At 42.5% G+C, this 15560-nt stretch overlaps 1 protein-coding gene across 1 annotated transcript in view; it reads right to left on the reverse strand.

Moving 5' to 3' along the window:
- Positions 1-5437: 5437 nt before the first annotated feature.
- KRBOX4 (KRAB box domain containing 4) overlaps positions 5438-15560 on the reverse strand; it is a 41428-nt gene continuing 31305 nt past the window's right edge. Inside the window, exon 6 of the mRNA XM_030934295.1 lies at positions 5438-6552. Within this exon, the coding sequence (XP_030790155.1) occupies positions 6497-6552 (56 nt within the window). The 3' untranslated portion in view covers positions 5438-6496. The remainder of the gene's footprint in view (positions 6553-15560) is intronic.

Here is a 15560-nt window from a genome sequence, read left to right on the forward strand (position 1 = left end):
CAACATTCAAATTCAGGAAATACAGAGAACGCCACAAAGATACTCCTCCAGAAGAGCAACTCCAAGACACATAATTGCCAGATTCACCAAAGTTGAAATGAAGGAAAAAATCTTAAGGGCAGCCAGAGAGAAAGGTCGGGTCACCCACAAAGGGAAGCCCATCAGACTAACAGCAGATCTCTCGGCAGAAACTCTACAAGCCAGAAGAGAGTGGGGGCCAATATTCAACGTTCTTAAAGAAAAGAATTTTAAACCCAGAATTTCATATCCAGCCAAACTAAGTTTCATAAGTGAAGGAGAAATAAAATCCTTTACAGATAAGCAAATGCTTAGAGATTTTGTCACCACCAGGCCTGCCTTACAAGAGACCCTGAAGGAAGCCCTAAACATGGAAAGGAACAACCGGTACCAGCCATCGCAAAAACTTGGCAAAATGTAAAGACCATCGAGGCTAGGAAGAAACTGCATCAACTAACGAGCAAAATAACCAGTTAATATCATAATGGCAGGATCAAGTTCACACATAACAATATTAACCTTAAATGTTAATGGACTAAATGCTCCAATTAAAAGACACAGACTGGCAAACTGGATAAAGAGTCAAGACCCATCAGTCTGCTGTATTCAGGAGACCCATCTCACATGCAGAGACATACATAGGCTCAAAATAAAGGGATGGAGGAAGATCTACCAAGCAAATGGAGAACAAAAAAAAGCAGGGGTTGCAATCCTAGTCTCTGATAAAACAGACTTTAAACCATCAAAGATCAAAAGAGACAAAGAAGGCCATTACATAATGGTAAAGGGATCAATTCAACAGGAAGAGCTAACTCTCCTAAATATATATGCACCCAATACAGGAGCACCCAGATTCATAAAGCAAGTCCTTAGAGACTTACAAAGAGACTTAGACTCCCATACAATAATAATGGGGGACTTCAACACTCCGCTGTCAACATTAGACAGATCAACGAGACAGAAAGTTAACAAGGATATCCAGGAATTGAACTCATCTCTGCACCAAGCGGACCTAATAGACATCTATAGAACTCTCCACCCCAAATCAACAGAATATACATTCTTCTCAGCACCACATCGCACTTATTCCAAAATTGACCACATAATCGGAAGTAAAGTACTCCTCAGCAAATGTAAAAGAACAGAAATTATAACAAACTGTCTCTCAGACCACAGTGCAATCAAACTAGAACTCAGGACTAAGAAACTCAATCAAAACCGCTCAACTACCTGGAAACTGAACAACCTGCTCCTGAATGACTACTGGGTACATAACGAAATGAAAGCGGAAATAAAGATGTTCTTTGAAACCAATGAGAACAAAGATACAACATACCAGAATCTCTGGGACACATTTAAAGCAGTGTGTAGAGGGAAATTTATAGCACTAAATGCCCACAAGAGAAAGCAGGAAAGATCTAAAATTGACACTCTAACATCACAATTAAAAGAACTAGAGAGGCAAGAGCAATCACATTCAAAAGCTAGCAGAAGGCAAGAAATAACTAAGATCAGAGCAGAACTGAAGGAGATAGAGACACAAAAAACCCTCCAAAAAATCAATGAATCCAGGAGTTGGTTTTTTGAAAAGATCAACAAAATTGACAGACCGCTAGCAAGGCTAATAAAGAAAAAAAGAGAGAGGAATCAAATAGATGCAATAAAAAATGATAAAGGGGATATCACCACTGACCCCACAGAAATACAAACTACCATCAGAGAATACTATAAACGCCTCTACGCAAATCAACTAGAAAATCTAGAAGAAATGGATAATTTCCTGGACACTTACACTCTCCCAAGGCTAAACCAGGAAGAAGTTGAATCCCTGAATAGACCAATAGCAGGCTCTGAAATTGAGGCAACAATTAATAGCCTACCCACCAAAAAAAGTCCAGGACCAGATGGATTCACAGCTGAATTCTACCAGAGGTACAAGGAGGAGCTGGTACCATTCCTTCTGAAACTATTCCAATCAATAGAAAAAGAGGGAATCCTCCCTAACTCATTTTATGAGGCCAACATCATCCTGATACCAAAGCCTGGCAGAGACACAACAAAAAAAGAGAATTTTAGACCAATATCCCTGATGAACATTGATGCAAAAATCCTCAATAAAATACTGGCAAACCGGATTCAGCAGCACATCAAAAAGCTTATCCACCATGATCAAGTGGGCTTCATCCCTGGGATGCAAGGCTGGTTCAACATTCGCAAATCAATAAACGTAATCCAGCATATAAACAGAACCAAAGACAAGAACCACATGATTGTCTCAATAGATGCAGAAAAGGCTTTTGACAAAATTCAACAGCCCTTCATGCTAAAAACGCTCAATAAATTCGGTATTGATGGAACGTACCTCAAAATAATAAGAGCTATTTATGACAAACCCACAGCCAATATCATACTGAATGGGCAAAAAGTGGAAAAATTCCCTTTGAAAACTGGCACAAGACAGGGATGCCCTCTCTCACCACTCCTATTCAACATAGTGTTGGAAGTTCTGGCTAGGGCAATCAGGCAAGAGAAAGAAATCAAGGGTATCCAGTTAGGAAAAGAAGAAGTCAAATTGTCCCTGTTTGCAGATGACATGATTGTATATTTAGAAAACCCCATCGTCTCAGCCCAAAATCTCCTTAAGCTGATAAGCAACTTCAGCAAAGTCTCAGGATACAAAATTAATGTGCAAAAATCACAAGCATTCTTATACACCAGCAACAGACAAGCAGAGAGCCAAATCAGGAATGAACTTCCATTCACAATTGCTTCAAAGAGAATAAAATACCTAGGAATCCAGCTTACAAGGGATGTAAAGGACCTCTTCAAGGAGAACTACAAACCACTGCTCAGTGAAATCAAAGAGGACACAAACAAATGGAAGAACATACCATGCTCATGGATAGGAAGAATCAATATCGTGAAAATGGCCATACTCCCCAAGGTTATTTATAGATTCAATGCCATCCCCATCAAGCTACCAATGACTTTCTTCACGGAATTGGAAAAAACTGCTTTAAAGTTCATATGGAACCAAAAAAGAGCCCGCATTGCCAAGACAATCCTAAGTCAAAAGGACAAAGCTGGAGGCGTCACGCTACCTGACTTCAAACTATACTACAAGGCTACAGTAACCAAAACAGCATGGTACTGGTACCAAAACAGAGATATAGACCAATGGAACAGAACAGAGTCCTCAGAAATAATACCGCACATCTACAGCCATCTGATCTTTGACAAACCTGAGAGAAACAAGAAATGGGGAAAGGATTCCCTATTTAATAAATGGTGCTGGGAAAATTGGCTAGCCATAAGTAGAAAGCTGAAACTGGATCCTTTCCTTACCCCTTATACGAAGATTAATTCAAGATGGATTAGAGACTTAAATGTTAGACCTAATACCATAAAAACCCTAGAAGAAAATCTAGGTAGTACCATTCAGGACATAGGCATGGGCAAGGACTTCATGTCTAAAACACCAAAAGCAACGGCAGCAAAAGCCATAATTGACAAATGGGATCTAATTAAACTAAAGAGCTTTTGCACAGCAAAAGAAACTACCATCAGAGTGAACAGGCAACCTACAGAATGGGAGAAAATTTTTGCAACCTACTCATCTGACAAAGGGCTAATATCCAGAATCTACAAAGAACTCAAACAAATATACGAGAAAAAAACAAACAACCCCATCAAAAAGTGGGGAAAGGATATGAACAGACATTTCTCAAAAGAAGATATTCATACAGCCAACAGACACATGAAAAAATGCTCATCATCACTGGCCATCAGAGAAATGCAAATCAAAACCACAATGAGATACCATCTCACACCAGTTAGAATGGCAATCATTAAGAAGTCAGGAAACAACAGGTGTTGGAGAGGATGTGGAGAAATAGGAACACTTTTACACTGTTGGTGGGATTGTAAACTAGTTCAACCATTATGGAAAACAGTATGGCAATTCCTCAAGGATCTAGAACTAGATGTACCATATGACCCAGCCATCCCACTACTGGGTATATACCCAAAGGATTATAAATTAGTCTACTACAAAGACACATGTACACGTATGTTTATTGCGGCACTATTCACAATAGCAAAGACTTGGAATCAACCCAAATGTCCATCTGTGACAGACTGGATTAAGAAAATGTGGCACATATACACCATGGAATACTATGCAGCCATAAAAAAGGATGAGTTTGCGTCCTTTGTAGGGACATGGATGCAGCTGGAAACCATCATTCTTAGCAAACTATCACAAGAAGAGAAAACCAAACACCGCATGTTCTCACTCATAGGTGGGAACTGAACAATGAGATCACTTGGACTCGGGAAGGGGAACATCACACACTGGGGTCTATCATGGGGAGGGGGGAGGGGGGAGGAGGGAGGGATTGCATTGGGGAGTTATACATGATATAAATGATGAATTGATGGGTGCTGACGAGTTGATGGGTGCAGCACACCAACATGGCATAAGTATACATATGTAACAAACCTGCACGTTATGCACATGTACCCTAGAACTTAAAGTATAATAAAAAAAAAAAAAAATAATAAAAAAAAAAAAAAAAAAAAAAAAAAAAAAAAAAAAAAAAAAAAAAAAAAAAAGAATTCCACCTATCACAACTGTTGTTCTTTTTTTTTTTTTTTTTTTTTCTTTTTTGAGACAAGGTCTTGTTTTTTTGCCCCAGCTGGAGTACAGTGGCACGGTTATGGCTCACTGCTGTCTTGACCTCCTGGGCTCAAGTGATCCTCCCAGCTTAGCCTCCCTAGTAGTGGGGACCACAAGCACACACCACTATGCTCAGCTCATTTTTTTTTTAATTTTTTTTTTTTTTATAGAGACAGGGTCCCCCTATGTTGCCCAGTGTATCAATCTGTTCTCATGCTGGTATAAAGAAATATCTGAGACTGGGTACTTTATAAAGGAAAGAGGTTTAATTGACTCACAGTTCAGCATGGCTTAGAAGGCCTCAGGGAACTTACAATCATGGTGGAAGGGGAAGCAAACATGTCCTTCTTCACAAGGCAGCGAGAGAGAGAAGTGCTGAGCAAAGGGGGAAAGGCCACTTATGAAACCATCATATCTTACGAGAACAGCATAAGGGTGACTGCCCCCATGATTCAGTTACCTCCCACTGGGTCCCTCCAACAACACGTGGGGATTATGGGAACTACAATTCAAGATGAGATGTGGGTGGGGACACAGCCAAACCATATCATTCCACCCCTGGCCCCTCCCACATCTCATACCCTCACATTTCAAAACACAATCATAACCTTCCAACAGTCCCCCAAAGTCTTATTCCAGCATTAACTCAAAAGTTCAAGTCCCAAATATCATCTGAGAAAAGGCAACTGCCTTCTGCCTAGGAGCCTGCAAAATCAAAAGCAAGCTAGTTACTTCCTAGATATATTGGGTGGGGTGGGGCGGGTACAGACATTGGGTAAATACACCTGTTCCAAATGGGAGAAAAACAAAGGGGCTGCAGGACCCATGCCAGTCCAAAATCCAATACAGCAGTCATTAAACCTTACAGTTCCAAAATGATCTCCTTTGACTCCATGTCTCACATCCAGATCATGCTGACATAAGAGATGGGCTCCCAAGGCCTTGGGCAGCTCCACCCCTGTGGCTTTGCAGGGTGTACCCCTCTCCTGGCTGTTTTCACTGGCTGGTGTTGAATGTCTGCGGCTTTTCCAGGAGCACAGTGCAAGCCGTCGGTGGATCTACAATTCTGGGGTCTGGAGGATGGTGGCCCTCTTTCCACAGATCCAACAGGCAGTGCCCCAGTGGGGACTCGGTGTGGGGGCTCCAACCCCACATTTCCCTTCTGCACTGCCCTAGCAGAGGTTCTCCACGAGGGCTCTGCCCCTGCAGCAAACTTCTGCCTGGGCATCCAGGCATTTCCAGACATTCTCTGAAGTCTAGGTGGAAATTCCCAAACCTCATTTCTTGACTTATGTGTACCCACAGGCTCACCACCACGTGGAAGCTGCCAAGGCTTGGGACTTGCCCACTCTGAAGCAATGACCTAAGCTGTACCTTAGCCGCTTTTAGCCACAGCTGGAGCTGAAGCAGTTGGGACACAGGGCACCATGTCCCAAAGCTGCGCAGAGCAGGAGGGCTCTGGGCCCAGCCCAGGAAACCATATTTCCCTCCTAGGCCTCTGAGCCTGTGATGGGAGGGGCTGCCAAGAACACCTCTGACATTCCTTGGAGACATTTTCCCCATCATCTTGGTGATTAACATTCAGTTCCTCGTTATTTATGCAAATATCTGCAGCAGGCTTGAATTTCTCCCTAGAAAATAGGTTTTTCTTTTCTATCGCATCATCAGGCCTCAAATTTTCCAAAGTCTTCTGCTCTGCTTTCCTCTTGAACACTTTGCTGCTTAGAAATTTCTTCCACTGGCTGGGCATGGTGGTTCACGCCTGTAATCCCAGTACTTTGGGAGGCTGAGGTGGGTGGATCACGAGGTCAAGAGATCAAGAACATCCTGGCCAACATGGTGAAACCCTGTCTCTACTAAAAATACAAAAATTGCAAAATTAGCTGGGCATGGTGGTGTGTGCCTGTAGTCCCAGCTATTCGGGAGGCTGAGGCAGAAGAATCACTTGAACCTGGGAGGCGGAGGTTGCAGTGAGCCAAGATCGCACTACTGCACTCCAGGCTGGTGACAGAGTGAAACTCTGTCTAAAAAACAAAAGCAGGAGGGTTGCTTCCAAGATGGCTAAATAGGAACAGCTCCGGTCTATAGCTCCCAGTGAGACTGACGCAAAAGACGGCTGATTTCTGCATTTCCAACTGAGGTACCCGGTTCATCTCATTGGGACAGTGGGTGCAGCCCATGGAGGGTGAGCCGAAGCAGGGTGGGGTGTCGCCTCACCTGGGAAGTGCAAGGGGTCAGGGGATTTCCCTTTCCTAGCCAAGGGAAGCCGGAAGTGACTGTACTGGAGGAGTGGTACACTCCTGCCCAAATACTGTACTTTTCCCAGAGTCTTCGCAACTGGCAGACCAGGAGATCCCCTCCCATGCCTGGCTCGGCAGGTCCCACGCCCATGGAGCCTTGCTCAGGGCTAGCACAGCAATCTGAGATCGACCTGGGAGGCATGAGCTTGGCGAGGGGAGTGGGGGTCGGCCATTGCTGAGGCTTGAGTAGGTGGTTTTGTGCTCACAATGTAAACAAAGAGGCCAGGAAACTCGAACTGGGCGGAGCCTACCACAGCTCAGCAAGGCCTACTGCCTCTCTAGATTTCACCTCTGGGGGCAGGGCATATCTGAACAAAAGGTAGCAGATAGCTTCTCCAGACTTAAATGTGCTTGCCTGACAGCTCTGAAGAGAGCAGTGGTTCTCCCATCACGGCATTCAAGCTCCAATAATGGACAGACTGCCTCCTCAAGTGGGTCCCTGACCCCCATGTAGCCTGACTGGGAGACATCTCCCAGTAGGGGCTGACAGACACCTCATACAGGCAGGTGCCCCTCTGGGATGAAGCTTCCAGAGGAAGGATCAGGCAGCAATATTTGCTGTTCTGCAACCTCTGCTGGTGATACCCAGGCAAACAGGGTCTGGAGTGAACCTCCAGCAAACTCCAATAGACCTGCAGCTGAGGGGCCTGTCCTGTTAAAAGGAAAACTAACAAACAAAAGGAATAGCATCAACATCAACAAAAAGGACATCCACACCAAAACCCCATCTGTAGGTCACCAACATCAAAGGCCAAAGGTAGATAAAACCAAAAGATGGGGAGAAACCAGAGCAGAAAGGCTGAAAATTCCAAAAACCAAAATGCCTCTAAACTTCCAAAGGAACACAACTCCCCCCAGCAAGGGAACAAAGCTGGATGGAGAATGAGTTTGATGGGTTGACAGAAGTAGGCTTCAGAAGGTCAGTAATAACAAACTTCTCCGAGCTAAAGGAGCATGTTCTAACCCGTCACAAGGAAGCTAAAAACCTTGAAAAAAGGTTAGATGAAAGGGTAACTAGAATAACCAGTGTAGAGAAGAGCTTAAATGACCTGATGGAGCTGAAAACCACAGTACAAGGACTTCGTGAAGCATACACAAGCTTCAATAGCTGATTCAATCAAGCAGAATAAAGGATATCAGTGATTGAAGATCAAATTAATAAAATAAAGTGAGAAGATAGGATTAGAGAAAAACGAGTGAAAAGAAATGAAGAAAGCCTCCAAGAAATATGGGACTATGTGAAAAGACCAAATCTACGTTTGGTTGGTGTACCTGAAAGTGACGGGGAGAACAGAACCAAGTTGGAAAACACTCTTCAGGATATTATCCAGGAGAACTTCCCCAACCTAGCAAGGCAGGCCAACATTCAAATTCAGGAAATACAGAGAACACCACAAAGATACTCTACAAGAAGAGCAACCCCAAGACATATAATTGTCAGATTCACCAAGGTTAAAATGAAGGAAAAACTGTTAAGGGCAACCAGAGAGAAAGGTGGGGTTACCAACAAAGGGAAGCCCATCAGACTAACAGCAGAGCTCTCTGCAGAAACCCTAGAAGCCAGAAGAGAGTGGGGGCAAATATTTGACATTCTTTCTTTTTTTCTTTCTTTTTTTTCTTTTTTTCTTTTTTTTTTTTTTTTTGAGACAGAGTCTTGCTCTGTCACCCAGGCTGGAGTGCAGTGGTGCGATCTTGGCTCACTGCAAGCTCTGCCTCCTGGGTTCACGCCATTCTCCTGCCTCAGCCTCCCGAGTAGCTGGGACTACAGGTGTGTGCCACCATGCCCAGCTAAGTTTTTTGTATTTTTGGTAGAGACGGGGTTTCACCGTGTTAGCCAGGATGCCCTCAATCTCCTGGGCTCATGATCTGCCCGCCTCGACCTCCCAAAGTGCTGGGATTACAGGCGTGAGCCACCATGCCTGGCCTCAACATTCTTAAAGAAAAGAATTTTTAACCCAGGATTTCATATCCAGCCAAACTAAGCTTCATAAATGAAGGAGAAATAAACTCCTTTATAGACAAGCAAATGCGGAGAGATTTTGTCACAACCAGGCCTGCCTTACAGAGCTCCTGAAGGAAGCACTAAACATGGAAAGGAACAACCAGTACCAGCCACTGCAAAAACATGCCAAATTGTAAAGATCATCAATGCTATGAAGAAACTGCATCAATTAACAGGCGAACTAACCAGCTAGCATCATAATGACAGGATCAAATTCATACATAACAATATTAACCTTAAATGTAAATGGGCTAAATGCTCCAATTAAAAGACACAGACTGGCAAATTGGATAGAGTCAGGACCCATCAGTGTGCTGTATTCAGGAGACACATCTCATGTGCAAAGACACAGATAGGCTCAAAATAAAGGGATGGAGGAAGATCTACCAAGCAAATGGAAAGGAAAAAAAAGCAGGGGTTGCAATCCTAGTCTCTGATAAAACAGACTTTAAACCAACAAAGATGAAAAGAGACAAAGAAGGCCATTAAATAATGGTAAAGGGATCAATTCAACAAAAAGAGCTAACTATCCTAAATATATATGCACCCAATACAGGAGGACCCAGATTCATAAAGCAAGTCCTTAAAGACCTACAAAGAGACTTAGACTCCCACACAATAATAATGGGAGACTTTAACACCCCACTGTCAATATTAGATCAACGAGACAGAAGGCTAACAAGGATATTCAGGACTTGAACTCAGCTCTGGATGAAGCACACCTAATAGACATCTACAGAACTCTCCACTCCAATCAACAGAATATACATTCTTCTAAGCACCACATCCCACTTATTCTAAAATTGAACATATAATTGGAAGTAAAACACTCCTCAGCAAATGTAAAAGAATAGAAATCACAACAAACTCTCTCTCAGACCACAGTGCAATCAAATTAGAACTCAGCATTAAGAAACTCACTCAAAACCACACAACTACATGGAAACTGAACAACCTGCTCCTGAATGACTACTGGGTAAATAACAGAATGAAAGCAGAAATAAAGATGTTCTTTGAAACCAATGAGAACAAAGACACAACGTAACAGAATCTCTGGGACACATTTAAAGCAGTGTGTAGAGGGAAATTTATAGCACTAAATGCACACAAGAGAAAGCAGGAGAGATCTAAAATTGACACCCTAACATCACAATTAAAACAACTAGAGAAGCAAGAGCAAACAAATTCAAAAGCTAGCAATAGACAAGAAATAACTAAGATCAGAGCAGAACTGAAGGAGATAGAGACACACACACACACACACACACACACACACACACACAAAAACCTTCAAAAAAGCAATGAATCCAGGAGCTGGTTTTTTGAAAAGATCAACAAAATTGATAGACCACTAGCAAGACTAATAAGAAAAGAGAGAAGAATCAAATAGACACAATAAAAAATGATAAAGGGGATATCACCACTGATCCCACAGAAATACAAACTACCATCAGAGAATACTATAAACACCTCTACGTGAATAATAAACTAGAAAAGCTAGAAGAAATGGATAAATTCCTGGACACATACACCCTCCCAAGACTAAACCAGGAAGAATTTGAATCCCTGAATAGACCAATAACAGGTTCTGAAATTGAGGCAATAGCCTACCAACCAAAAAAAGTCCAGGACCAGACGGATTCACAGCTGAATTCTACAAGAGGTACAAAGAGGAGCTGGTACCATTCCTTCTGAAAATATTCTGATCAATAGAAAAAGAGGGAATCCTCCCTAACTCATTTTATGAGGCCAGCATCGTCCTGATACCAAAGCCTGGAAGAGACACAACAAAAAAAGAGAATTTTAGGCCAATATCCCTGATGAAGATTGATGCGAAAATCCTCAATAAAATATTGGCAAGCCAGATCCAGCAGCACATCAAAAAGCCTATCCACCACAATCAAGTTGGCTTCATCCCTGGGATGCAAGGCTGGTTCAACATACGCAAATCAATAAATGTAATCCATCACATAAACAGAACCAACAACAAAAACCACATGATTATCGCAATAGATGGAGAAAAGGCCTTTGACAAAATTCAACAGCCCTTCATGCTAAAAACTCTCAATAAACTAGGTATCAACGGAACGTATCTCAAAATGATAACAGCTATTTATGACAAACCCACAGCCAATATTACACTGAATGGGCAAAAATTGGAAGCATTCCCTTTGAAAACCGGCACAAGACAAGGATGCCCTCTCTCACCACTCCTATTCAATATAGTGTTGGAAGTTCTGGCCAGGACAATCAGGCAAGAGAAAGAAATAAAGGGTATTCAGTTAGGAAAAGAAGAAGTCAAATTGTCCCTGTTTGCAGATGACATGATTGTATATTTAGAAAACCCCATCGTCTCAGCCCAAAATCTCCTTAAGCTGATAAGCAACTTCAGCAAAGTCTCAGGATACAAAATTAATATGCAAAAATCACAAGCATTCTTATACACCAGTAACAGACAAGCAGAGAGCCAAATCAGGAATGAACTTCCATTCACAATTGCTTCAAAGAGAATAAAATACCTAGGAATCCAACTTACAAGGGATGTAAAGGACCTCTTAAAGGAGAACTACAAACCACTGCTCAACAAAATAAGAGGACACAAACAAATGGAAGAACATTCCATGCTCATAGATAGGAAGAATCAATATCGTGAAAATGGCCATACTACCCAAGGTAATTTATAGATGCAATGCCATCCCCATCAAGCTACCAATGACTTTCTTCACAGAATTGGAAAAAACGACTTTAAAGTTCATATGGAACCAAAAAAGAGCTTGCATAGCCAAGACAATCCTAAGCAAAAAGAACAAAGCTGGAGGCATCACACTACCTGGCTTCAAACTACATTACAAGGCTACAGTAACCAAAACAGCATGGTACTGGTACCAAAACAGATATATAGACCAATGGAACAGAACAGAGGCCTCAGAAATAATGCCACACATCTACAACCATCTGATCTTTGACACACCTGACAAAAACAAGAAATGGGGAAAGGATTCCCTGTTTAACAAATGGTGCTGGGAAAACTGGCTAGCCATATGTAGAAAGCTGAAACTGGATCCCTTCCTTACACCTTATACAAAAATTAAGATGGATTAAAGACTTAAATGTAACACCTAAAACCATAAAAACCCTAGAAGAAAACCTCGGCAATACCATTCAGGACACAGGCATGGGCAAAGACTTCATGACTAAAACACCAAAAGCAATGGCAACAAAAGCCAAAATAGACAAATGGGATCTAAATAAACTAAAGAGCTTCTGCAGAGCAAAAGAAACTATCATCAGAGTGAAGAGGCAACTCAAAAGGCTAATATCCAGAAACTACAAAGAACTTATACAAATTTACAAGAAAAAAAAAAACAAGCAACCCCATCAAAAAGTGGGCAAAGGATATGAACAGACACTTCTCAAAAGAAGACATTTATGCAGCCAACAGACATATGAAAAAACGTTCATCATCACTGGTCATCAGAGAAATGCGAATCCAAACCACAATGATATACCATCTCATGCCAGTTAGAATGGCGATCATTAAAAAGTCAGGAAACAACAGATGCTGGAGAGGATGTGGAGAAATAGGAATGCTTTTATACTGTTGATGGGAGTGTAAATTAGTTCAACCATTGTGGAAGACAGTGTGGTGATTCCTCAAGGATCTAGAACTAGAAATACCATTTGACCAACTCATCCCATTACTGGGTATATACCCAAAGAATTATAAATCATGGTACTGTAACAACACATGCACACATATGTTTTATTGCAGCACTATTCACAAGAGCAAAAACTTGGAACCAACCCAAATGTCCATTAATGATAGACTGGATTAAGAAAATGTGGCACATATACACCATGGAATACTATGCCACCATAAAAAAGGATTAGTTCATGTCCTTTGCAGGGACATGGATGAAGCTGGAAACCATCATTCTCAGCAAACTGTCATAAGAACAGAAAACCAAGCACTGCATGTTCTCACTCATAGGTGGGAATTGAACAATCAGAACACCTAGACATAGGGCAGGGAACATCACACACTGGGGCCTTTTGGGGGCTGGGGGGCTGGGGGAGGGATAGCATTAGGAGAAATACCTAATGTAAATGACAAGTTGATGGGTGAAGCAAACCAACATGGCACATGTATACCTTTGTGACAAACCTGCACATTCTGCACATATAACCTATTAAAGTATGATTAAAAAAAAAAAAAAAAAAGAGACCAAAAAAAAAAAAAAAGAAAGAAAGAAAGAAAGAAATGTCTTCCACCAAATACCCTAAGTTATCTCTCTCAAGTTCAAAGTTACACAGATCTCTAGGGCAGGGGCAAAATGTTGCTGCTAGTACTTTTTTTTTTTTTTTTTTTTGACAGGGTCTCACTCTGTCAACCAGACTCTGGAGTATAGTGGTTTGATCTCAGCTCACTGCAACCTCCGCCTCCCAGGTTCAAGCAATTCTCCTGCCTCAGCCTCCCAAATACCTGGGATTACAGGCATTCGCCACCACACCCAGCTGATTTTGTGTATTTTTGGTAGAGACAGGGTTTTACTATGTTGTTGAGGCTGGTCTTGAACTTCTGGCCTCAAGTGATCTGCCCACCTCAGACTCCCAAAGTGCTGGGATTACAGGCATGAGCCACCGTGCCTGGCCTAGTCTTTTTGCTAAAGCATAGCAAGAGTCACCTTTGCTCCAGTTCCCAACAAGTTCTGCATCTCCATCTGAGACCACTTCAGCCTGGACTTCATTGTCCATATCACTATCAGCATTTTGGTCAAAGCCATTCAACAAGTCTCTAGGAAGTTCCAAACTTTCCCACATCTTCCTGTCTTCTGAGCCCTCCAAGTCTCTAGGAAGTCCCAAACTTTCCCACATTTTCCTGTCTTCTTCTGAACCCTCCAAACTGTTCCAGTCTCTGTCTGTTAACCAGTTCCAAAGTTGCTTCCACATTTTCAGTTGTCCTTATAGCAGCACCCCACTCCTGGTACCAATTTACTGTGTTAGTCCATTCTCGCGCTGCTATGAAGAAATACCCTAGACTAGGTAATTTATAAAGGAATTAACTCGCAGTTCCACATGGCTGGGAAAGTCTCAGGAAACTTACAATCATGATGGGAGGGGAAGCAAACATGTCCTTCTTCACAAGGTGGCAGCAGAGAAGTGCTGAGCAAGGGGGGAACAGCCCCTTATAAAGCCATCAGATCTCGTGAGAACTCAGTCACTATCATAACAGCATGAGGATAACCACCCCCACGATTCAATTACCCCCCACCAGGTCCCTCCCACATGTGGGGATTATGGGAGCTACAATTCAAGATGAGATTTGGGTGGGGATACAGCCAAACCATATCAGTCAGGCTGGTCTGAAACTCCTGGGCTCAATCAGTCCTCCCACCTAGGCATTCCAAAGTGCTGGGATTATAGGTGTGAGCCACTGTGCCTGGCCCATTTTGTCCTAACAGCTGAATTTCTCTGCCTTTTCTCGCATCTAATAATCTTTAATTTTGGGGTCATTGTGTATTTTAAAAACTGTAGATGACTGGGTGCGGTGCCTCACACCTGTAATCCCAGCACTTTGGGAGTCTGAGGCAGGAGGATCACTTGAAGTGAGGAGTTAGAGACCAGCCTGGGCAACATAGCAAGAGTCCATCTCCACAAAACTACAAAATTAGCCAGGCATGGTAGTGTATACCTGTAGTCCCAGCTACTGAAGAGGCTGAGTAGGAGGCTGAGTGGGAGGATTTCTTGAGCCCAGGAGGTTGAGGCCTCAGTGAGCCATGGTCACAGCACTACACTCCAGCCTGGGTGACAGTGAAACCCCAAGCCAAAAAAACAAACTGTAGAGACTGTAGTTTATTGGGTTTATCTTTTCCTCTAAAGATAAGAGAGGTAAAGTAAGGCACTGATCACCTTAAACAATCAGGGCTTTAGTGTTACTAACACAACCCAGCTCTTGTTCATCACTGTTCCTCAGGTGTTTCCCTCCTGCACTTTTGCTGGAGAGCCTGTTTGGTCTATCTCCTCAGACTAGAAAAAATGCTTGAGATTTAGTTCTCCCCTTCATGGGTTTTGAGCTGAGCTTTTTAGCCTTCTTTCTCATGACTGTGGCAAGCCCCTTCTCTTATTTGCACTGCTTCCAAAGTAGAGAGACTGCCTTTCTGGCCCAGTTCCCTAACCTCCCACACCATCACAAACTTAGCAAATGTCCTGTGAGAAAACTAGTCATGTGCTTGAAGCTCTTCTAGTTTCTAAGTCAGCCCTATATAACTTCCAAAAGCCCTTCTGGATCTCTTCCTCTTGTAAAGTCTATCAGCCTAGACCAAGCTCCATCCTCAGCTCACAGTGAAAATCAGCAAGTGCCCCCAGATAATGGTCAGCAATTGTCAACTCCCCTAGAAAAAGCACTTCACTTTCTGGAATTTTAATTAATCTAGAACTCATTGTTTCCGCAGCTTGGCAATATCTTTAAACTTTTTTCAACTGATCTCCCCATCCTCCACCCCCTGCCCCACCAACAACTTATTGCAGCATGATTGCTGGCCTGGCAATACCAACTACAATA

Source organism: Rhinopithecus roxellana, chromosome 7, assembly GCF_007565055.1.
Source record: "Rhinopithecus roxellana isolate Shanxi Qingling chromosome 7, ASM756505v1, whole genome shotgun sequence".
NCBI classification, from domain to species: Eukaryota; Metazoa; Chordata; class Mammalia; order Primates; family Cercopithecidae; genus Rhinopithecus; species Rhinopithecus roxellana.